Raw genomic sequence first — 25,573 nt, forward strand, 5'->3', positions numbered from 1 at the left:
TTGGGGGCCTCTTTCAGTCCTCAGGTTCCATTACTAAACACTCCAAAGACAGAAATATCTTATCAGAATAAAGCAGACAAACGACCGTTTATGACTACCTCAATGGATGGGGGTGAGGGCAAAATTCAACACCCATTCATGAAAAAAACCAGCAAACTATAAACAGGATGTAACTACCATGTAGAAGGCATCTAGATCTAGGTATCTGCGTACAACCAACATCAAACATCCTGGATGGAATACTGAATGTTTTCTTCCTAAAACTAGGAGTATGGCCTTAATACAGGACTAGGACAAGACTGAGGCAAGCAAAGCCCCCCAGGGAGCAAAGTGCAAGGATGCACTCAGATGCTTCTATCCCCCACCCTGAGTACCTCCTTGAATTTTGCTCCCTAGGTGTCTTGCTTCCGTCACCTTAGTCAAAGCCAGCTCTTACCACTATACAACATGCATTAGACGTGTTGGCCAGTGTAATAAGAAAAACACAGAATATAGTGAGTTTAGCAAGGTCCCATGATACAAAATGAAAAAACATTAAATTATCTATGAACTAGAAACTAGAAAAAGAAATTCCACGGACACTAGCATCAAGAAACCTAAAATACTTATTAAAAATCACACAAGACAAAAAGCACCACAAACATTGCTGAGAAAAATTAACCAGAAAACTGAGGATTAATCACCACACTCAAAAGCCACAAAAATACTTATATGCAAATGTTCATAGCAGCTTTATTCATATTTTCCAAAAACTGGAAACCAATAAAATGTTCATTAATAGATTAACAAATCGTGGTACATTCATACAATGGAATACTACTCAGCAATAATACATGGTTCAACCTTTCAAAAACTTTATACTAAATGAAGGCACTGTATATTTTAGATTGGTGCAAAAGTAATTGCGGTTTTTGCAATTATTTTTAACCCTTTAAACCACAATTACTTTTGCACTAACCTACTATGTGATTCAATTTATATAATGTTCCGGGGGGGGGGGGGATAAAACCCTAGTCTTTGATGAAAATTGAGTGGTTAACTTGGGGGTTTGGGTAGAGTGCTTAGTTACCTAGGTAGGGATGTGAGTAAACCTTCTTTTGTTCCGATGTCTGTAGGCTAAGAAAGTATGTTCCTTTTCCAAAATAGTTAAGATTCATGTATTTCAATTTATATAAATCTTACCTAAAAGATGTGTGTAGTCAATGGATGGATATACTAGAGCAGAATTGAGGATTGTTAAAAGCTAGGTTATGAAGGTTCAACGGACTACTTATATGTTTGAAAATTCTCCAATTAAATACTTAATTGCAAATCTCCATCTATTTTCTGGGCTCTTAGTTCGTATATTCAACAGCCTATTGGCCACCCGCTGACACCAAGTTTTCTTTCCATCATAGTCCCATCAGACCTATAACCCTAGCTCAATTTCATCCTAGATTTCTGGTTTGAGCATCCAGGAAAATGGGTTGCAGGAAGTAGTTGAAGAGTTCAGTTTTGGGGTAAGAATCTGGACACTTGTCTTCTTGTAAAGGACTAACAAAGCAGACCCTAAGAAGGAACAATAAGAAATGGGAAGAAACTAGAAAAGCAAAAAAAACTAATGGAAACTAACAAATGGAAAAGTTTTAAAAAAGAAGTAATCAATAGTAGGAATTCCTGCAGAGAATTCAGTTACCAAGTCTCTGAAGGTAGGAAAGGATGGAATCCAAAATAACACTACATCCATTATGACAGGAAGAGAAGAGTGGATGAGAATGTAAAGTTTAAAGGTGGGGAGCCAGTAATTGGTGACAGTGACCTGGCTAGGACAATAAAAGTCCTTTATTTTTCATACTGCAATTATATTTTTGCCATACACATTTACCATTTATGTGCTTGAATCTGATCAATTAACACAATGACTGCTCATTAGTTTCCTCACAACTCACTTACCTGTTCCCAAAGAATCTTATAAAGTAGGTACTGCACACATATAAAACAGCTTGCTTTTCCAGGATCAACCCTTTTCTGTCTTTACTCAAATTTTGGAAAATATTCTCTAATAAGCTTATTCTAAGATTTAAATATACATTTGTATAAGATTTTGATTTTTAGCTTATTGTAGACATGAGACTGAAGAACTGAAATGTTGCCAAATAAATGATCATGACATATGTACTTGCATGGCAAAATGATCAAGTTTATAATTAAGTTCTAGTTAAACAGAACTAACCATGAATGAAATAAAGGAAGCTCACAGGTTGTCACTCCCCACCATTTGAGCCTGTTCCAATAAAGACTGGAATATTCCACCTCAAACCCTACACTTCCTCTAATACCAAACTCACAAGTACATGTTCTTATTCTTACACTCTTATTCTTACCTTTCTAACTCTTTGTTATCCTAGTATATAGTCCAGATATTTCTTTTGAGCGTCAGTTTATAAAGCCACTAACAAAAACGTTTAAATGTGAATACAAATTACTCCCAGTAGCTTAAAGATCTTTTGTCTTCATAACTCACAAATCTTAGAAAGTAATCATTAAATGTAGCTTTCTTTAATTAATTATAAACACTTTAGATGTCTAGTATTTGGCTATATATACTATTTAAAAAATACATCAACAGAAAACTTTCTGTATGTCACTAGACAATCGATTAAGCAAACTTTTATTGAAGCTTAAATTGTGGTACAGAAATACATTTCAACCGATTTAAGTCCAACACCATGGAGAAATTATGGCACCAAAATTGTTCCTCCTCTATAATACATACTAGGATTAATTTAAATTACTATTCCACCTACATTTCTCTAGGCTTTGTTCCATACAATTTTGCAGTTTTTGAACATCAAATAGAAATCTTAACTCTATTAGGAAAAAAAAAAAAATCAGACCTCAACCCAACAAATGTCATCAAATCTACTGGGATGCTCGCTGTTCAAGAACAAAATCCACTTTGAGCATTGGTCCTCAGAACAGCACCGAAAATTAGGTACTGTGTGCTAATTACAGAATCAAACTGATCCACTGATTGAAAGCTTCTTCAATGAAACTTTGAATCAAGAACATGCTTAAAATAAAGTCAAAAAGTGTTCCAACCACTCGATTTCAAACCAAGTAGATTTTTGTTTAGGAACACTGAAGAAGAAAAAAAAAGGTGTTTCATTTATAAATACGAAGGAACGAAAACATCACTGCATCAATCCAGAAAGAATCAAAAATATTTTGAGGACAAGAATACAAAATTTAGTCAACTTTGTTTTCTAGGTTGTTTAAATCTCACAGTATTTGCAAATAATAGCTAAAAGAAGCCAACTCTTGAAAGCCTGCATTTGCCACTGACCATTTTGGAATTTTGTATGTTTTACGGATAGCACTCTGTTTCACTGTGTGTCTGAACAGTTCTCATTCTGGACATTCACTTGATCCTGCGAACCCACGGTGAAGGAAACATCACCACGAAGAGGAACAGATAAAGTCAGAACACTATCACAATTTGGCAGACATCGATTCCACTTTGAACTGAAGTTTATAGTATATTAATGGAAATCAGTGGAAATGGCTGTGACAGTAAAAATTATGGTGAATGATCTAAGCTGACTTACTGACCCCAGTACAACCTTTACCTGCAATCTTCTTGCTAATAAAGTTAATGGTAACAATTTTATACTACTACCTAGCAAGTTAGTAAAGACAAGGTACTTGTGAAAAGCTAATTTTATTTATTGAGGAGCACATAATGGCATATTCCTATACAGTTCTGCCAGTATATCCTAATATGAATCTGTCTTCCTTGCTAATCAACACTAGATGTTAATTTTTTTCGGTATCTTCCAAAAGTGCCAATGCCAATAAAAAAGCCAACTCCCTTGACCTTAAGATTAAGACTAGGGTCCACCCCTCTTCCCCCTCCGGGGTATAAGATTAGTATAAACCCACAGTGTAACAGTGTTTTGCTTTATTGAGGGTGGGGGGCTTGAGTTGGGAGGGGAAAAACCAAGGTGAGGAACAAAATCAATTAAAGGAATACAAGTACAGGAAGTAATAACGTTAAAATAGTAATACACAAAATGGGTAACTTCAATCATTTTAAGAGGACTTGACTCGTGGAAGAAAAACTTTAATTGCTGTTGCAAAAAACATCTGTATGAAGTAGAAATTGGTTTCAGTAACATTAGTAGAGAATATGTTCTAAAAATTGGAGGTAACTGGATGTAATATCCTGGCAGCAATTTCATAAGAGAACAAATAGTCCCGATGGTTAGGCTGAGGCCAAGGCCAACACCTAAGGAGGACGAAAGCCTTGTCTGTGGGGAATTTTGGATGATACCTGGAGAAACATTACACTGTGCATAAACCAAATTGAATTGTCACAAATGTTGTAAAGTTTCATATAGTAAAAGTTTTTTTCTACATGCATTTCAGTTTCACCGCAAGAGTGGCATAGGATACCTAAACACAGAAGAGAGCATTCATGCAAGATATCTAACTCCTTGATATAATAATGCATACAATTCAAAATGATTACACTATCATTACATCTAGGGCTTTCTGCAACTACAGGATGGCGGTGGTTATGGAAAGCATGGCCCCCGGTATCAATATCTAAAAAGCAGCCACCACCTTCTTCTATGTGTGTTATCTTTTTGCGTTTTTTCTTCATTTTTCTTAATCAACTCTGCTGTTGTTGCTGCTTCTTAGCAAAACTGGTAAAAACAAAGTTGTAATCATTGAACATAGCACTCTGGCAATCAAGACGTTTAAAACCTTCAATCTTCTGGGGCGAAGAAAGCACTGTGCGACATTTAGAACTCTGGGCAAAAAAATTATATAAACTGTTAGTGCTTCATATCTGCATAAGTTTTTGCAAACAAAATAGTCATGTCATTATATTTAAGACCACTATTTTAATAAACTGAGGCATTTGAATATTTTAGCTGCCTTATGGGCTGGATGGAGTGTGACATCTTATGTCTCCCAGCTCCCACCCCAACCACAGGCATCCACAGGGAAAATAAACAGGACAGGAGGAGCCCATCAATTAGGCTACATATAAAACAAGACCAATAGAAGTCTAATGAAACACATAAAGCTTCTCATCCCAATAACCTCAACTAGTCATGCCTCTGGATATCTTACTTCTATGTACTTAGAAGACATTTTATGACATGCCTCACTATCCTTATTTCCCAGATGATTTTATAGTCAGTAAAAGAAATTACCTGATTTACAAACAAGGTGGTCACAAATTTTCCTGGCTTGAAGACTTCCACAACTTTCCTGATCAGGTCATCATAGGAGGTCTGACTTAAGTTTGTTTCAAAGCTAACATAAGAAAATTCTGGTTCTGGAGTGATGTGAATAGTCCAATAAGTTCCCTTAGATAAACAGTTTTGTGTTAGTAATGGAAAGGGTACACTTAGACATTTAAGTAAGTATTAAGCAAAATATTGCTTACATCTGATTTCATGCCATTCATCGAATACCCACAAGGATTGAACATTGTGGCATCAATGACAGAACCTGGTACCAGGTCACGAATTCCACTCTCCTGGAAAAAAGGAAAAAGATTGAATTAAATACAGATTGGAAACAAAAAACCCCACAAAAAACTGAGAATGAGTTAAACAATATACAGAGGGTGCCCAAAAGATGAATATACATTTTAAGAAAGGAAAAAACTGTATTAAAATTACACTGATGGTAACCACTTTTAGCACTCTTATAATTGCAGAAGTCAAAAGTGACTTGTATTCATCTTTTGTTATCAGTATATATTGAGTATTACAATTTTTAAGTTTTTCCCTTTCTTAAAGTGTGTATACATTTTGTTGGCACCCTCTGTAGTTTAGTCTCCAACCAGAACCAGAATTATTGAAAATGCTTACACGAGTGACATCCTTTGCAGTAACACCATCTTTCATGTAGAACTGGTCCATAACTGCTGGGTCAAGCTCACTCATCAGAATTTCCAGGGTTTGATCTGGCTGACTGATTACTCTACTCTCTGGGAAATCCAAAGTATACAAGTACCTATATAAATTAAGTAAAAAAATCATTTCTAAAAATGACAACTGGCAAAGTAAATTTTATACAGACGAAAAAAATCCATGAAATTGTGTCCAACATACCAACAGTCAGAATTCATACGTCCCATACAATATGCTGCTCCATCTGTTGAGGGAGGAGAATGTAAAATAAATGCAACAGATCCATTTGATTAGGATGGCTTTTTCTCACCCTTCCAATAGCTAGGATGACACTACTTGCCTCCTATCAGAAATATCAGTGAAGGGAAATTTAAGTAAGTGGGTGAATTCACAAGGCAGGATTTCCTCCTTCCCCCCCACATCACCCTTAAAAATAAGCCAGTGAGTCAGTCTAAATAGTGCTGAGAAAACTATGGCTCATTCTCCGATAAAACTCCATTAGGAAATGGAATTTGGTCACCCATTTATCTACTCTCCCAAGTAAATACAAGTCATTTTACATAATACTTCTTTTCCAAGTTGTTTCAAAGACCTCACTCAACACAGTAAATTAACAACTGGTAGATATTTACGCTGAATCATACTCAGCACTCTCTCATATAGCCCAGTATTGTTTCATATTAGATGAGATAATTAAGAATAGAACAGAAATCGGATTTTCTTGTTAACTATGCCTGTGACTTTGTCAAGTTATTAAAATCATCCTAAATTTTCCGTCTCATTTAGGATTTATATAAGGATGTTAGATTACATAACCTTTAGTTCCCTGACCTTGAAGCTCAAAAAGGAAGGTCTATAATTAAAAGCCTAGTAAATGGAAGACAATCTTGCCAATTTTGTTGAAGTCATACTGTGACCTCACTGTGTTGCTCATTTATGTCAGCTCAATGTCTGGATAGAATGCCGGACGAGTGTCTTAGCACAGGATTATGAAGTCACTGGGCATTTTTCTGGATGAAGGTGATCATAAACTTCATAACCACTGAGTTAGACATAAATCAGAGCAATTGGCTAGATGAAGATGAACTCTCCCTCTGGCAGGTGATCGGTTCCTTGACCTTCCTTTTTCATCATTTCAACACTGATCCGAGGTACACACATATACTCTGAAATTTACCATCAGCTATACTGATACATTTATCTTAATTATATAATGTGCTAGCTACATTTGCACACATATGCTTTCATATATGTAAAAAAGACCTTTGAACCTATATACTAACTTTAATAAAACAGGTTTCAATTCTATTTTATTTAAACTTACTTGGGAAAATTGCATTAAGAAACTCTATTTCTTCCTGGAAATTCCGGTGTGGGTACCCTTGGTGAGAAGGCTTCATGAAATTCTTACGAGAATAAAAGAAGCTCTAAAAAAAGATAGATAACTTCATATATAGAATTCCTAATGAACCATTTCGTACTAATCAACTATTTTCTACACACACACACACACACACACACACACACACACACACGAAAATCGAAGCTCTATCCCTACAAATATTTTCTTCAATGACATTTGACATAATGTTTTTCCTTTAATATGCTTAATGGATATAGTCTTTTGCTGGCCAACAACAACAGCAAAAAGATCACTTTGTCCAAGAGCAAGGTTTTAGACCAATATCCACAAGTTAGTGTCATATAGAGCAAATTTTTTTTTTTTTTTAAGCTGTGGAGAAGAGTCTCAACAGAGCATTAATAATGTAGAGTGAGTCAATGAGTTTTTAGAAACTAAAAAGTGCCCAATCTACTCATGATGGGTCACAACAACTGTAGAGACAAGGTATAGTGTTTCTAGAGCTGAGGCTTCTAATCTGAGCTTTTAAGTAGGTATGCAAGAAAAATTTTTATGGAAGAACATGTATACATTAAATTTCAACAGTGATTCAAAAATTAAGAACATATTGCTTTAGATTCCTTATAAGGATCAATAATTAACAAAAACTGTTTTAGGTCTTAATAACAAGATATTCTCTACCCTAATCAAGTGAAATATTAAAATCTAACATCTACTCATCATAACAGTTATGTCCTAAGTAAAAAAACCTTAATTCTTGAATGTTATCAGAATTTAACTCAATACTGATTGTTGCTCTTTAACATAATTGACTATTCATTATGAAGACTGGATAATTTTTTTTGCTTTCCCTTCTTTTCTAAGTTTCTCTATCATTTACATGAACACATCAACAAGTTAACTAATGAACATGTCTGGTTTCTTCATTTCTTTTTCCCATTTGTGTTTTATCCCAACTCATTCTTGCTTCTTCCACACACTGCTGTTCTTGAATATCAGGCAGAACATTCTTTCTCCCATGGTGTGCCTGTCCTTAACCATTATAACCCAAGCAGTGAGTATACAATTTATAAATTTATTCAAAACCCTAATGTTTATGCCTGATAAAAAAGGATTAAATAATGTTTTTTGATCACTTACTTGAATTGAGTCAAACCCACTGTAATCCCTAGCAAGTTTCAACAGGGGAACCAGTGCTTTCAGCAAGAGGGTGGTACCACATGTCTTCAAAATGAAACGTCTCTTGGAGACAAACATGCTACTCTCACTGTAGATGGAAAAAAGAACACATTATAATGCTGTTTATGTACTACTGAAATGCAATTAATCTATTATCGGAGTATCATTTACGATGTAAATTTCTGGCTAGTAATTTTAAATGTTAAGATCAAGGAAGCAAATGATTCACTACCGTATTTCTCCTCTTCTAGTACACAAAATCAGTTCTAGAACCCACAGAAATAGGCCTTGAATTAGCTCACTACATAAACCCTTTTACTAATGTGTACTTCTCACCTCACTTATGCTAAGACCTTATTTATTAAATTCATACTTTACCTTGTTCAATACAAGGCCCTTTATAATATGCATTAAGAATTCAATGTGTTTATTGAATAAATTAACTTTGTACCAATAAAAAGGTTGAATGGCTTTCTTCTGTTGCATATGGCAATCCTATTTGTATGGTGGAGCTAATTTTCACTTTTTCTGAAGTTCTGATATTTGAGAGGCATATACTAAAAAAGAACACCTGTGGTGAAGGTAAAGGTACAATGCCATTCTATCTTCCTTCACAGATGCTTCCTGCTACCTCTAGGGAGGTAAAGATGGCAACCATCTTGAAGAGCTTTTAGGTAAGACTTTAAAACCTACTGCCTAAGGACACCTGAAAGTAAACATTTTATTTCACACCATATTTAAAAAGATATAGTAAAATGATTATAGAACTAAGGTCCAGAGGAACAACTTGCTATTCTATATAAAGTATAATTCAGACTGAAATCGGTTAGCTAACACTTGTTTTACAGGACTTACCTGAGTACATAAGCTTCCTGCTTGTCAGTTTTTGTCACACTTATGATTGAACATTGCACATCCTTCAAAAGTATGTCCCACTCGGATCTATTATTTAACAAAAAAAAGGATGATTAATTCATAACAGTACTTGCCTACTCTCATAAAAATTACAAAATTCTCACTTAAAGAAGCGAACTGGAAAACTAGAAATTATACTACTTGCAATTCACTTAAGAAAAAGACAAGTAGACAAAACAATGTGAATGAAGCCATGTACAGAGGACATTCAACAGGCTCATAAACCAAGGAAAATCATTCTCTCTCAACTACTTAAGTGATTAAAAGAAAGGTAAGCTAAAATGAGATACTTTTCTTGCTATCAAATTCTGAGATTTTAACCTTACTATATATAAACTACAATTTAAAAAGAAAGCATCATTTCTTTCACCAATTAGAGTGGCAACGAGGTTTAAAAACCTGACGATGTAATCTGGTATGCACAGTTTAGATACTATTTTCTGCTATCAAACTGGCAGCTTAGCACAATACCAAGTGGTGTTTAAAAGTTGAGAAGAACCGTCAAAAAAAATGAAAATTGCCTTTGGCTGGCCATTCCACAGTACAAGTATACCCATAAGGTCTTGGGAGTATAATGAAGCTCTCTAATGATGGGAGAAATACCTATTTCAACAAAATAAGTAGCCTGTAGTGCACGTAATAGATAACATGACTAAATAAAGTAGTTTTAATATACCTGCTTGAGACCTAAAGAAGTGCTTCCTCTTTAGTGTGCCCACCATAAACAGAAAGACAACATAAAATAGTTCCATGGGACAGCTTAGTTATCAGATTTACGGCTAAAAATGTTTTAAAGCTCTTAATATTTGGTAGGTCATTCTATCAAGAAAATGGCATAAGATGGTTCAAGTTTTCCCCCCCCAGTTAAGACCTTTGTAAGAGAAATCAACAGCACAGCTAGCATAAAAATAAGTATGTTTCATTCTTCTATATTAAAAAGCAAGCACAGTACCAATCAACCCTGCTAGAATTTTGTGCCTGTTGCATCATTTTGCTAAAACGAATTATTACTGGCCCAACGGGCAACTGTATGACCAATCACAGAAGACAGTAATTCCTAAGATGGGTAAATTAGTTAAATTGAACAGTACTGAGTGAGACCCATCTGAAAAACTTAGTGAGTTAGGCTTGCTACTGATTACAGAGCCTATTTGCCCACAACTTGACCAAACAATTTTTAAAAAGAGCTAACAACTAGTTAGTACGATGGCTTATATAAAGAAAAAAACCACACACATTAAACTGGGCTATATTTTTAGTGTTTTGAATTTTTAAAAATGGTAATTTGTTGTTTAAAGAAGGAAAAAAAGTTACAATTAAGACCCAGTTCTGAGTTAACACAAATTTACAGACTGTTTTGATCCTCTTATTCTTAGGTAGCCAACCAGTAGCTTTGAGTTTCAGATTTCGAAGACTCAAAGTTCACTATTGTGCAAACATTTCAGAACCCACATGATTTTACCTCCACAAATACCGTTTTCCCCCCAAAATTAGACCTAGCCGGACAATCGGCTCTACTGCGTCTTTTGGAGCAAACATTAATATAAAACCCGGTATTACATTATACTAATATTATATAAGACCTGGTCTTAATTTACTATATTATTAATTATATTACTTATATTAATTTTTGCTCCAAAAGACGCATTAGAGCCAGTTGTCCGGCTAGGCCTTATTTTCAGGGAAATGTGGTAGGCTTTAATGCAACAAGGGATATTCAGACCTAAAGGAAAACATAGAGCTTTGATAGAAGCTATTACTTTTCTGCTTTGTGACATTCCTTGCAATTACTCCAGGGCTTGTTTTTTTTTTATCTGGGGGTAATAAAACCCACTTCACATGACCGACACGATTAAATTACATAACGCACACCAAATTTATCTACTAGGCACTAGGAATTCAAATACTGAAGATCTTTCTTCCAATAACGGTACCTGCTAATGTTATTACCTATTGACCTCCCACTAGACTTCAGCACTCTTGCAAATACTTTCTTCCACCCACTGGACATAATGATTAATCCTTTCCTATCACCCTCTTCTCAGTTATATTCACTACTTATAAGACCCTCCCCTCATTTTGAGATATAATTGATATATATCAGTAAGTTTAAGGTATACAGCATAATGGTTTGACTTACATACATTGTGAAATGATTATCACAATGAGTTAACATCCATCATCTCATATAGATACAAGAGAAAGCCAAAAAAAAAAAGAAAAAGAAAATTCCCCCTTGTGATGAGAACTCTTAGGATTGACTCTTAACTTTCATATATGTTATACAGCAGTATTAACTACAGTATGTTAACACTTTTAAACATGCTCTGTGGCTGAACTAGATAGTATAACCAACTTTTTCTTTCTTGTGTAACTGTTTTCTCTGGACTTAAATAAAAGCTGTCTTGCCTTTTAATTTGCTTCTGTTTTCTATGCACTAACCTGAATTTATCCTCAGATGCTCCTATCTCCTTTTCAACATTTCAGTGAGTCTAGGCCAGTGGTGTCCAAACTTTTTCAACGTTTTTCACCAAGGGCCATATGCGGTAAAATACACAAAGAGCCGGGCCACTCACTCGAGGTAAAGTACATATTGCCTCACCTGGTTTATTTAAGTAAACGAAATATATTTTTGGAGTTTGCTGCGGGCCAATAAAAAATGGATTGCGGGCCGCAGTTTGGACACCCCTGGTCTAGGCCAAGAATACGGTACTGAGACTTAGTGCATCAGGTCTGTGGACACGGCTTGTTTCCTGTGGACCTCTATATAGGGTACTGCGGGCCGTATCACTCGGGGGAATTTCCTGATATCAGTATTTTTCAGTTCTTTCCTGGGCAGGTCAGATCACCCAAATATTCTATTCTCTTGCCTGCAGAGCACTAAGATTTGTGGCAGGCAAAAGAGATGTAAAGGGCTAGGGATCTCACAGTCAGTACAGTTTTTATTGGTTTTGGTGTAGTGACTCTTTTCCTTGTCAGTACCAGGATCCCTCACTTCAGAAAGATCCTGTTTTACTTTCTCCAGAGAATAAATGATCTAATCTTCAGATCTACCACTCCCCTTCTCGTCTGACTTGACAAATTTTGTAATATAAAAACAATGAATTAAAAGAACAATCGAAATAAAATAAAACCTACATTGAGAGAGACTATACAGATAACAAATCTATCCTCAAAGTCATGCTAGGTTTTCCCACAAACTATTCTCTCTTCATAGAAATGGGGTGCCATAAACTTTTCGCCCAAATCAAGCCACTTGATAGTGAAAAAGAACATTATAATTATGCTAAGACAACGTATGTAAACTTTGTTCTGGGTCTTGTTGGAATAATTTCACCCTTGTCCCAGGCTTCCTCTTCCAGCTCAAATCATCCCACTATCTCCACCAGATCAAATCTGTCATGAAAAGGTTTTAAACCTTAGAATCATTCCATGTAGTTAGTTCTGTGTATTTTGTTTCTAACAGTGCCTAACCCAGTTCATAATAGGCCTGCAAATATTTGTTGAATGTGGCATTAATTAATCTAATTCGATCTTATGGACTTGCTAGAAAATCATAAACACCCTTAAATTTTAAAAATCTAAAACTACTGTTACATGATCTTTTACTGTTTCTTAAATTGGTCACCATAATAGTTCAGGTATTTAGAGGACGTTCTTACGAAAAGACTGATTCATTTGACAGAATTACCGTCAACCAACTATAGATACAATATAGTCCACTTGAATGCCATCTTATTTTAATCTACATAAATAAATTTTACTCATTTTATTGCCAAATAACTTAGTTGCTATAGAACCCATTCATTATACCTAGATGTAGATTACTTTCTCAAATATTTTTTTATGCAACACACCCTTCTCGGAATCTGCTGGCACAAAATGTTAAACCTTCTGGTTTGTCCCACAGGTCCCTCAGTTTCTGTTTATCCCCCCAACCCCCCACACCGTCTTTTTTTCTGTTGTTCTGTCTGGATAATTCCTACTGATCTATCTTCAAACTCATTCACTCTTCTGTCATCTCCATTCTACTTAAAGCCCATCCAGTTAACTTTTTATTCCAGTAACTTTTTTCTGTTATATTTTTAAGTTCCACTCTCTAGTTCCCTGCTAAAGACTTTTTATCTTTCCTCTTACTTCACTCTTATTTCTTATAGTTATAACAGCCACCTTTAAATCTTGATCTGTACCACCTCAAGGCTGGTGCCTAGTGATTGTCTTTTCCTTTGAGAGATGCTGAAAATTTCCCGGTCATTCGGAAAATCGAGTAATTTATGACGGTATTCTGAGCATTTTGATCATGTTATACATAATTTTAAATCTTATTTAAATCCTATGGAGCATGTTGATTTTTAAAAGTTGTTTTAGCAGGCAACTGAAATGGTTATGGTTCAGTCTTTAAGTTCTTACCCAACATCTATGGGTTACGTTATGGTTTCATTTCAGTTAGGAAAGGCTACGCGTGGCTACGCGTGCCGTGGTATGGTATTCAGATCTGTCCTTATGTGCCACTCTGATACACTTTTGATGTGCTTTTTAGGGTCAGATCCGTACACCGGCAGCTCAGGGGTGTTCTTACAGAAATGTTTATGGGATCACATTCTTCATCTCTCTCTGCTCCATAATCACCCTGACAATTGCTGGCTTAGGGGCAGGAGTGGCACTGCTTCATGGTCCTCTTGGCTGGAAATGGGCAGGCTGCCCATGTGTGATTGTCTCTCTTGAGCCATGAAGCATGAGAAAGAGGGACAAGAGCAACACGGATATCCCTGATACTATTTCCTTAGGGTCATAGTTCCTCTGGTCAAAAAAGGTCCCCCACCTCCCTTGGAGTTTAGGCATCTGCCTGGCCTCAACTATTGCAGGAATCTGAGCTGTGGCAAAAGGGCAAGGAAAAAAAAAAAAAAAAAGCAAAGCACTACAAAACCAAAAAGGGATTTCCCTGCACTCTCTGACCCAACGGGTCAGACCTTTCTGTCTCTGCAGACCAGAAAGAGGACTTCTTGGGAGCTCTTTTTGTTTGCATCTGGTATGCAGTTCTGGGTTTCTGGCAGCCTTTGAGACCACCCCAGGAGATGCCAGAGGAAAAAAAGAAAAGGGAAATCAAGGCTGTTTCAGTGGTATTTTGAGTTCTGGTTTCCTTCTCCCATTCACCTGCTAACATTTACTTTTCAGAGCCCTCAGATGGCTGCTCCATGCTTTCTGTCCAGGGCTTTTAGCTGCATTTAGCAAGAGACAGAGCAGAGTGTCCTTATTCCACCTTAACAGAAACCACAATGATCCTGTCACTCACTGATCATTAGTTAATAAACTCTGCAACCAAACTCTTCCTCACCTAATAGACTCCATCAAGCAGTCAGTATCCTTCCAAAGTCATAGTATGAAAGAAAGCAACTGCATCAAGACACCCTCAAAGAGTTGGATGGCCGATCAACCAAATGATTTTTATAAAGACATAATCCTAGGAGAGCTGCTAGGCTCAAAAATACAACAAATCAAGGGGCAAGAAAACGTGAAGAAATAAAATTGAAGAAGCTAATATAATGCTATACATGTGCATAAAAGGAATGGTGAAAAACCAATACCATAAACAGCTAAGAATTCCAGCAAGTTATTTTATGACATTTCTGTGAGGGAAAATAAGCCTCCTTTTGTACATAAGGCTTTATTGGATCCCAGCCACACCCATTCATTTATATATCGCCTATGGTTGCTTTCTCCCTACAAGGGCAGAGCTGAGTACATGCAACACAAACTGTCTGCCTTGCAAAATTTTAAATTTACTTTTTGGCCCTTTACAGACAATTTGCTGACTCCTGCTGTTTTAGACAAAAGGTTTTCAGTGCCCTTCTGTGTCCAAATTTAATGATGGAAAAAGAGTGTTTTATAGTTGAGACATTTTCTAAATTACTTATGTGTGATTTCAAATTGAAATTGTATCAAGTTAGAATGTCACAGCAGGCTCAGCATTGGAAGGTGTTTTTGTTCCCAAACACACCAAAACCTAGACTGAAAATCACTAGTCCATACTAGAAACTGTTTTTGCTATTTTACTTAAGTTTTTAAATACAGATGAGTTCAATAAATCATGAACTGATAAGGCAGAATTAACAAGACAATCTGGGGATGTATCACATTAATACTGATTTAGTGAGTAGAAAATATTGCAAAAGGTATTTGAAGTGTTACACAATTGCTAGGAATTGTGTAAACAGGAAATTCACAGGAAAAAACACAAAATATTGCAGTTCGAATTAAATTTTCTTTACTTAAGTGCTGCCACCTAAGTCGGTTCTCAACTGGGGATGACTCTGCCACCCAGAAAACATATGGCAACATTCAGACATTCTGGGTTGTCACATCGGGGGTGGTGGCAGTGGTGTTGCTGGCATGCAGTGCGTAGAGACTACAGATGCTACTGTATACCGTATAGTAAACAGGACTGTTGTCCACAATAAAAAATTACCTAGTCTAGTATGTCAGCAGTGCTGACTGAGAAACCCTAATTAACTTAAAACTAAAGTACTAAAAAATATTACCAGATCATGATTAAATGATCCCAAAAATTTAGTGTGCTCTTTACTAACGATCGTATATGGATGAAGATCTTAGTCACTATGCCTGAAAAGCAAAACATTAATGGCAAGCCATATTTTATATTTAAAGTTTTCTTAAAGAGTCTGTGGTCTAATAAAAACAGAACAAGTTGGGGTGTTTACAAGGGAAAACATACAATTAAAATGACAAGAAAGACTTCCACATCATCTGATTCCATGAGACTTGGAATGGCCAACTGACTATATTTTTTAATATAAAAAGTAAATGCCTGAGGTCAAATGACCTTGACAAAGGTCCCAAAGACTACAGAATTGAGAAAGGATAGTGTCTTCACCAACTGATGCTGGGAAAATTGGATATCCACACAAAAGAATGAGATTGGACCCTCATGTTACACCATATACAAAAAAATAACTCAAAATGGATTAAAGACTTAATACATTAAGACCTAAAACTATAAAACTCTTAGGAGAAAAACATAGGGAAAAGGATGCTGGATTTAGCAATGTTTTCTTGGATTTGACACAAAAAACACAGGCAACAAAAGTAAAAATAGACAAACAAGACAAACTTAGTTAACTGAGCATCATAGGAAAACACTTGACTGAGTGAAAAGACAACCTGCAGAATGGGAGAAAATATGTGTGAATCATGTATCTAATAAGAAGTTAATATCCAGAATACATAAGGAACTCGAACAAAAACCCAATTTAAAAATGGGCAAAGGAACTGAATGCACAATTCTCTAAAAATGGTATACAAATGGCCAAGAAGCATAGGGAAAGACGCTCTAGGTTGGCTCAGTTGGTTAGAGTGAGATGCTCGTAACACCAGGGTTGCCAGTTCGATCCCCGCATGGGCCAATGTGAGCTGTGCCCTCCACAACTAGACTGAAACAACAACTTGACTTGGAGCTGATGGATCCTGGAAAAACACACTTAAAATAAATAAAAGTTTTTAAAAAAAAGTAAAAGAAAAGATGCTCTACGTTATTAATCATAAAAGAAATGCTAACCAAAGCCCCGTTATCGCCTCATGCCCATTAAGATGTAAAAAAAAAAAGGAAAGAAGGAAGGGAGGAACTAACAAGTGTTGGCAAGATGTGGAGAAATTGTAATAGTGCACCTTTGGTGAAAATTACCATATGATCCAGCAATCCCACTTCCGGGCATATATCCAAAAGAATTCAAAACAGGATCTGGAAGAGATATTTGCACACCCATGTTCATTGTTATTCACAAGTGTTCAAAGGTGGAAGCAACCCAACTGTCCATCAAGGGATTAATGGATAATGAAAATGTGGTATATACATATAATGAAAATTTTATCACACGATACAACATGAATCTTGAGGGCATTATGATAAATGAAATCAGCCAGTCACAAAAGGACAAATACTGCACGATTCTACTTACACGAGGTACTCAAACACTCATATAAAGTATCTAGAGTAGTCAAACTCAGAGAATGTAGAAAGGTGGCTGTCGAAAGGCGTGGGGGAAATTAGTGTTTAATGGGCATAGTTTGATTTGCAAGATGAAAAAGGTTCTAGAGATTTGCTGTATAGCAATGTGAATATAGTTAATACTGAACTGCACACTTCAAAAGTCATTAAAATTGTAAATTTAATGTTAGATGTTTTTTACGATTTAAAAAAATAAATGACTGAGGGAACAGAATACTGCCGAAAGGTAGAAGAAACCCTTTAGAGAAAGATTCACTCTTATCACCTGAAGGTCAGTTGGATCCTACTCAGATCCAGTAGGTCAGACACTCCACAGATGGTGCTGAAAATTTGCATTTAAATTTAGATTTCCACGTAATTATTCTCCTGATGGATTACTTCCTTAAATTAAAAATAGCCGGTTTCAGTTATCAAATAATTATACTACTCAAAAAGCCTATTTAAAGCTTCCCTTTACTGTGACCTTACCCAATATCCTGACTTGTCAATGTCAGAGACTCTCCTTGAACCCAGGACTCTACACTTGACCAAGACAGTAAGTAGTCTTTGGCTCAAAGGTACCCTACCCTGTAACATAAGATTCTTCTTCAACAAAGCCTAGGCCGACCACAAGTTAAATTCTGAGGATGCCTTCTTAGGGCAGTAAATTCAGATATCCAGAGAAATATGCACTCCCTTTTTGTTCAAAGAATTCACTAGTTATTATAATCACAGGATTTCTCTATCTCAAAATTTTACCCCCAATTTAAATCACTATCGGTATAATTACTGCTACATTCAGTTGATTATTACTTTCAATGTGTACCTCTTAAAGAAAGGTGGTTTGGAAACAGCAGTTCAAACTTCTTTCAAACTGCTCTTAGAAATGTAATGAGTTTAATTCAATAGGAAGCTTTTCTATTCCAAAACATTTAAACTAAGAGGTTTTTTGGCAATGGGCTGTAAATTCCTTCCATGTAAATTACCAATACTGCAATGCTGTGGTCAATCAAGTAAGGCATGAGTTCTGGGAAAGCTACCATGTTTCCCCGAGAATAACACCGGGTGTCATATTAATTCTTGCTCTAAAAGATGCATTAGGGCTTCTGTTCAGGGAATGTCATCCTGAAAAATCATGCTAGGGCTTATTTTCCAGTTAGGTCTTATTTTTGGGGAAACATGGTAATGCTGGGGTGTGATTTACTGTCTTTTCAACTGACCCCAATCCTTTACCTCAAAGTATATTTTAGGTTATAAAATTTGAATTGAAGGAGAGAAAGAACACTCCTCTACTCATAAATGTCTTTTCCAACATTAGATATTGTAATTTTTCATATTTCCATGTTACTGTAAAAATAAAACACCTCAAACTTTCTCATAATTAATATTTATCCTTTTCACCTCCACCAGAATTTCCTATCTGAACCCACCTTATTACTAACAATAGGTCAGGTCTGTGATGAATTCAAAACCAGAAAGCAAAGCCTATTTTATTGTCCGGATCAAATTAAACTGTCTTTTCCTCTCACTAAAATCTTATTTTCAAACAGACTTCTTTCCATTACTCCCACCCTCCCCAAAGATGTCATTTCTTATCACAGACTAGTTTGGTCCAGAATTTTAGTCCAGCAACTTTTAAGACTGTTTTTATATATGGTCACTGATTTCTACTTAACATCCTTTTGAAATCTGAAAAATTATTAGACACACTGCAGGTTAAATCTAAGATACTAACTACCCCTCTTTTTTACATTTCAACTTTAAATATCACATGAAACAACTCAATTTCAGAACACATCCATTCCTTTATTTACTTGGATATGCCCTACTACTGCTCTTCTCCAACACGGTTAACCAGTATTCTTTAACCCAAACCATAGTTTTAACCCAAAGTTTTCCTACTAAAAACAAAATTAACATGTGTCCCTTTGTCTCCCTTGAGAAATTAATGAAAACAAACAACAACAACAAAAAAACAGATTCTCAGGTAAAAACTATGTATGATGTCAGATTGCTACTAGACTTATCACGGGAATCACTTAAGTTACATAAATGCCTAACCACTGCTCTGTACACCTGAAACTAATAAAAAATATTGACTGTCAGCTATAATTAAATATATATAATCACGGGATATAAAGTACAACATAGGGAATACAGTTAATGGTAGTCTAATAGCTATGTGCAGAGTCAGATGGGTAGTGGACTTGTAAGGTATGTAAATGTCTAATCATGTTTTGTACACCTGAAACTAATAAAAGATTCTCAGTATTATGTAGTTTGTTTAGATGACACTCAAGGTAAATTCTACTAAATGGCCTACAGGCGGGTGGGAAATGTTTAATAGAAAAGGTGAACATTCAAAGATGAGCCAGTGTTACTTAAAGTGTTCTAGTCCCTTATGTCACATAAAAATTCCAGATGGACTACATATCTAAATATAAAAGGCAAAACAATGTTTAGGGGAGAAAAACATCTTCATTACTGCGGGATGAGCAAAGATATCTTAAATAGCACACAAAAACTAACCACTGAAGGGGAAATATTCATAAATTGGACTATGTTAAACTTATGAGCTTGTACCTTTAAAGATATCTTTAATATCAAATATATGGTGATGGAAGGAGAACCGACTCTGGGTGGTGAGCACACAATGGGATTTATAGATGATGTAATACAGAATTGTACACCTGAAATCTATGTAACTTTACTAACAATTGTCACCCCAATAAACTTTAATTTTAAAAAAGATATCATTAATAGAATAAGGAAAACTATAGAGGATATAATACATTTGCAATACACATATTGGATAGAGAATTCATCCATAACATATTCAGAATTCTTACAAATGAAAAGTCACCCCCCAAAGAAAATAGACTTGAACAAGCATTTCACAAAAGATATCCAAATGGAAGATATAAATGGAAGCTCAAATCCATTAGTCTGATGGAAATACAACTATACACACACAATAAGAAAAATGAAAAAGACAATATCAAGTGTCGAATGAAGATATGGAGCAACTGGAACCCTCAAGCTAGATATATGCACACCCCATAGACTGACAATTCCACTCCTAGATGTATGTATATCAAATAGAAATGCATATATTGTTCACTAAAAGACACATTAAATAGTGTTCATAGCAACATATTTGCATTAGCAAACTGGGAATTACTCAAATACTCATTAACAGTAGGTAAATTGTGGTATATTGACACAAAATATACATCCGAGAACTACAAAACTTCAAACGTGATGTTGACTAAAGGAGGCCTTACATAATACAGACTAAATGATTCCTTGCGTGTGGTGCAGATGGATAGTCAGGATAGTAATTGGAAGGGGTGTAAAGGGGACTTCTGACTAGTCATTCCTTAGCGTGCTGGTTGCACGAGTGTGATCAATTTGTGAAAATTAGGGCTGTACTTACGATTTTCATAACTTTTGGTGCTATACTTCAACAAAAACAGTTCAAAAAACATATCTGCATTCATAAGATAAGCTGCTTTACTAATAACCAGATTTTTTCATATCATACTTATTACCACTCCCTCAAACTCCACTGGAATATTTTCTTCAAAATGGCCCTGTGGTTTTTTTGTCTGTTGGTTCAAGTCTCTGGAAACATTTTCGTATGATAAATTCTTCAAACCCCACACCACTTCCAATTATTTTTTGTCCTTATATCTGATGAAAGCAGACACTTTGCTCTAAAATCATTTAAGCAGCTTTCCAAATTCATATTCATTCTTGTTACCGTACAAAGATTTTGGGGGCATCTAATGCTCTAACTTGATTTCGTATAGATGCTAACTGCTATATTTAAATACTTGGGGCAGGGGGAATAGGGCTTACATAAATGGCAACCAAAACTATCCTTTGGTTTGTAGCAGTGAACAACATATATACCAATAAAAACTAAATAGTTCTATTAGGAAGACAATTCAATCATACATGAGAATCACTGAAAGGATGAAATTACTATACAAAAATGATTAGATCTTGTTTGTTGGAAGCATGCACCACTTATTTTAACCTGTGTTGTAGAACATCAAATTCTAATGTTTTCATTTACATTTATCTACAAGATTGTTGACATATACATCTTCCTGTAAAACTGTCAAAAAGATAGTGACCACCTCCATTACGCCCCAAAAGTCCCTTACGCCTCTTTATAATCCATCCTTCCCTAGGCAACCACTCATCTGTCAGATTAGTATGCATTTTCTAGAATTATAGAAATTAAGTCTTATAATATATAGTACTTTTTAAGAAACTATCAAACCATTTTCCAAAGTGGTTTGTTCGGTTTCCATTCCCACTAGCAGTTTATGAAAATTCTGGTTCCTTTATAGCTTGTCCGAGTTTGATCAAGTTTTCTAACGCCAATGTGTTTCCTCCCTATTTACAGCAACGTGTGAGAAAGGTTGGAACTATTTATTCCTTGAATGTTAGAGAGAACACTCCAGTGAAGCTATTTGGGCCTAGAGTTCTCTTTATGGGACGATTAGTGACTCATTCAATTTATGTAATGGTTATAGGACTATTTAGATTTTCTATTTTTTCTTGCATCAGTGTTGGGAAGGCATTTTTCTATGAAATTTTCCATAACATCCTTGTTATCTTTTTAATGTCTATAGCATGTGCAGTGATGCCTTTAGGACATTCGTGCCTTCTCACTCTGAATGTCCCTAGGTTTTATGTTTGATGCATAGTGTAGCTAGATCTATTTTTTAAGTCTAGGAATGTCTTTTAACTATGACCTTTCATCTATTTACATTTTAATGGAATTATTGAGTATGGGAATGTGAGGCAAGGACAAGCAAAGACTTTCTGGCTTACAATTTTTTTAATCATTAATTAAAAACAAAGTTACTACCTAAAGATTTATTATTCCATAGAAGGATTAATATAATGAGGCAATCTAAAACTCCCCGGTGACACTACCTCCTCTCTTTGAATAAAAACTACATCGTTAAAGAGCCTTTTAAACTACAATCTGATAGACTTCATTCTCCAGCCTTGGTTACTAAAAAACGAGAGAAAAAAAAAAAAAAAGAAATTTTGTCGCAAAGACTCAGAAATAAGTATAAGTAACACTCCTACCCTGTACTATGTGTCAGTTTTAAAGTATTAACCCACTTAATACTCACAGCTATCCCATGAAGTAGGTACCATTATTGTCTCCATTTTCAAGATAGGGAAACATCATACAGCTACCATAGTATGTTTGAATTCAAACTGAGACATTCCAGAGACCATGCACCATTTCATTACCCAAACTCTTTTAGATGACCCATCATCCTGCCTAGGTCCCACTCCACCTTCCCCGAGACCAGACTCCAGTGATTCCCTTTCAAAGTCATTGACTTTAGGTGATTTATCTAGCATCTAGTCTTTTTTCAGGCACTTTTTAAACTCCTAGTAAATATAACCTAACCAGTGCAACTTTGCTTGACAGGTCACTGAAAAATGTTCCCAGAAAAGCTATCAATGGACGATCAGTTAAATCCAGTATTTTTCGGTTCCTAGTTGCTCCATCTGCAACAGCTGAAATGTGCTGCTTAGAAGACTCTCAACGAGCAAGCTGCCTTTTTATTAAGTCTTTCTCCCCTCCTCCACTCAAGGAACTCGTAACCACGAAAAAAACCACAGGCTGAAATTCTGGGACTTCTGCCCCAGAACTTGGGGAGGAAAAGCCCTCTTCCCTTTATAAAGGAGTCCTTACGAAGCTTCAAAACATTTAATGAGGCACAGCTAAACAATTTGTTATTCCTTTCATAAGATTTTCTAGATAATCCGATTACAATCATTTTACCTACCGCTTATCACCAACACCAGGGAGTTTTCCCATCTGTGACTTGCAGAAAATACTAAACTTCCCCATATTTGTAAGAAACATAGCTGCTTCCTAGAATATACGGATAAAGTGCTCAGAACTGAGCCTGGCACGTAGTGAACATTTTAAGTGTCGCACAAAGCGTTAAAAAGGAGACCTGTGACCATTTAGCTATCACGATGCTTTTCTACAAGAGACTCCTTCCAGACATAATGCCTTAAAGTCCCGGCAGCACGTGTCCTCCTGGATTCCCTCCTCCAGTTGCTTTTTGTCAGGAACGGCGGCGAGCGCAGCCCACATTCCTGAAACGCCCATTGGCCCACACCCTGGGGCCTGGCTCTCGGTCGGGCCCAGGAGCTCATTGGTCGTCGCCTCTCAATGAAGCGGCCACGCCGGTTCCTGCGCCGCACCACAGCCGCCGCACTCGTGCTCGGAGCCTAGAAAGGCAAGGGAGGACTAGCGGTCTGAGCGCCGCCGGGAATGGGCCCAGGCACCTCCGGGACCGCCTGCGCTTTTACTTGCGCTTGCATTTCCCACCACCGCCATCAGACCTCTCCTCCTCCGCGCGGCCGGCCCGGCTCTCTCGCCTTGACGGCCGGGGTGGGAGGCTGGGGCCCCAACATGCCGCTGCTGGCTCGGGCATTAAAGGTGTCCTGTCCTGGGCCAGACGGGCCTGTCTCTAGCCCGTAACTGGACGCAACCCTTGCTCCACCCCGCACCTCGCCAGGATCCCACCGACTCCGTAACAGGTTCCACAACCCAAGGTCAAGAGCCTCGGGGGAAAACCTCCGCGGGCGCCGAGGCCGCCTCCCCGGGGCCGCCCCGAAAAGGTTTTGGTGCAGAGCGCGTCAGGGCGGCGGCGGGGCCCAGCCACTGCGACACCGCCGCTCCCGCCCAATCCCCGCCGCCCGGCGCCACACGCGGCCGGGAGGCCTGCGCCCCTGCCCCGCAGCCGGGGCCCGGGAGGGCCCCCTCGCACCGCTCGCACGCGGCACGGACCAGGCCGGCTCAGACCCGTTCCCTCCCTCCGCCACTCCCCGAGGCGGGCACGCCCGAATTAGCGCCTGACTAAGCCCGAGCCACACCTGCCGGGAGGGAGCCCGCGCCGCAGCCCCAGACGCCCTCGCCCAGGGCCTTGTACCGTCAACTCCAAGGGGAAGTCGGGAGGCGCGGGGTCCCCACGCCGCCCGGAGCAACGCCGCCCGGGCCTCGCACGCTGCGCGGGGGACGTTACCTGAGCACGCGGTGGCGCGGGCCTCCTCCCCTCCCCCCGGGCAGCACCCGGCCCGGCGACGGCGGCGGGGGAAACCGGCTCAGGCCCCGCGTGGCCGCGGCTGCTCCCCCAGCTCGGGGGCCCCCGAACTCAGCCCCCGGTGGCTGGTGCCTTCCGGGCGGCGACAGCCCCGAGCCCGACTGTGGGCGACAGCCCCGAGCACCCACCTTGGGATGGTGCGAAGATCCCCGGAGCCTTGGTTTGCGTCGGGTTGCTGCCTGGAGAACCAAACCTCCAGCAGCTTCTCCGTCCCTTCGAAAAAATGTGCAGCTTCCATCACCGTGAGACTAGCGAACAACCAACAACCACAGAAAATCAACTAAATTAAATCTCTTCTCCCGCCGCTGCCACTGCCGCGGATTGTTCCAGCTGTGTTACTAAAGTTCAGGTTCCTTTTTTTTTGCTATAATTTTATATTAACTTTTTTTTTTAAAAAAAAAAAAGGATTAATAAAATTTTCCCGGCTTTTTCTTTGTGAGCGAAAGTTGAACGTGAGTCTGTTGGAAATAGAGGCAGATACAGTTCAGTCTCTTGTAGTCCGCTGTTTCCCCGTTACAGAGAACAGAGCGAGCGCTAGCTAATGTCGCCGGCCATACTGTGGAAGCGAGGGCGCTGCGTGAGCAGCGAATTTATAGATCCCGTCTCCCTCGAAAGGCCCGGAAGTGACGTCGACTCCCGCCCCTGCGGCTCATAGCTGAAGCCGCCTGTCAATCAGCAGCCGCCGAGTTACCGCTGGCTGGTCACCCGCCTTCGAAGAGCGCGGGGAGCTGCTGGTCGCGCTGCGGTTGGGGTTCGCGCTGTCCCCTGAGCGGGAGATGGCGCTGTGTTGTCCGGCTGGGGACTAGGAACCTGGGGTCGAATGCAGAGTGGTTGGGGAAAGCGGGAACGGAGTGAGGAAAGGCTGTGGTGCAGCGCTGCGTAGAGCAACTGGGTAGCTGAGAACATGGGTGGGTCCTTACGAAGCTTGGCGGGGTTTGGCGGGGGCGGGGGCTACTGCTAGGCTGGTGTGGTGGTTTTGATCCTGTGCAGTTTGCAGCGATTGCTGAGGTACCTGGCCGTTCTCCGAAGTGTGTTTCCCCGAGGCGAA

General features: G+C 38.2%; 1 protein-coding gene across 2 annotated transcripts; it reads right to left on the reverse strand.

Annotated features, from left to right (window-relative positions):
- Positions 1-706: 706 nt before the first annotated feature.
- AMD1 (adenosylmethionine decarboxylase 1) lies at positions 707-25,150 on the reverse strand. 2 transcript variants are annotated; one of them, XM_081044461.1, is made up of 10 exons: positions 24,299-24,492; positions 23,197-23,650; positions 9,307-9,393; positions 8,413-8,539; positions 7,237-7,339; positions 6,114-6,156; positions 5,871-6,015; positions 5,441-5,533; positions 5,205-5,360; positions 713-4,795 (listed from the first exon to the last, which is right to left on the reverse strand). In XM_081044461.1, the coding sequence occupies exons 2-10, from the start codon at positions 23,274-23,276 to the stop codon at positions 4,655-4,657; spliced, it is 975 nt and encodes a 324-aa protein (XP_080900587.1). In that variant the 5' UTR covers positions 23,277-23,650; positions 24,299-24,492; the 3' UTR covers positions 713-4,654. The 2 variants fall into 2 exon arrangements, with proteins under 2 accessions (XP_080900586.1, XP_080900587.1); XM_081044460.1 differs by lacking the exons at positions 23,197-23,650; positions 24,299-24,492 and adding an exon at positions 24,654-25,150 and having other exon boundaries at positions 707-4,795.
- Positions 25,151-25,573: the final 423 nt, after the last annotated feature.

Source organism: Rhinolophus hipposideros (genome assembly GCF_964194185.1).
Source record: "Rhinolophus hipposideros genome assembly, chromosome: 3".
NCBI classification, from domain to species: Eukaryota; Metazoa; Chordata; class Mammalia; order Chiroptera; family Rhinolophidae; genus Rhinolophus; species Rhinolophus hipposideros.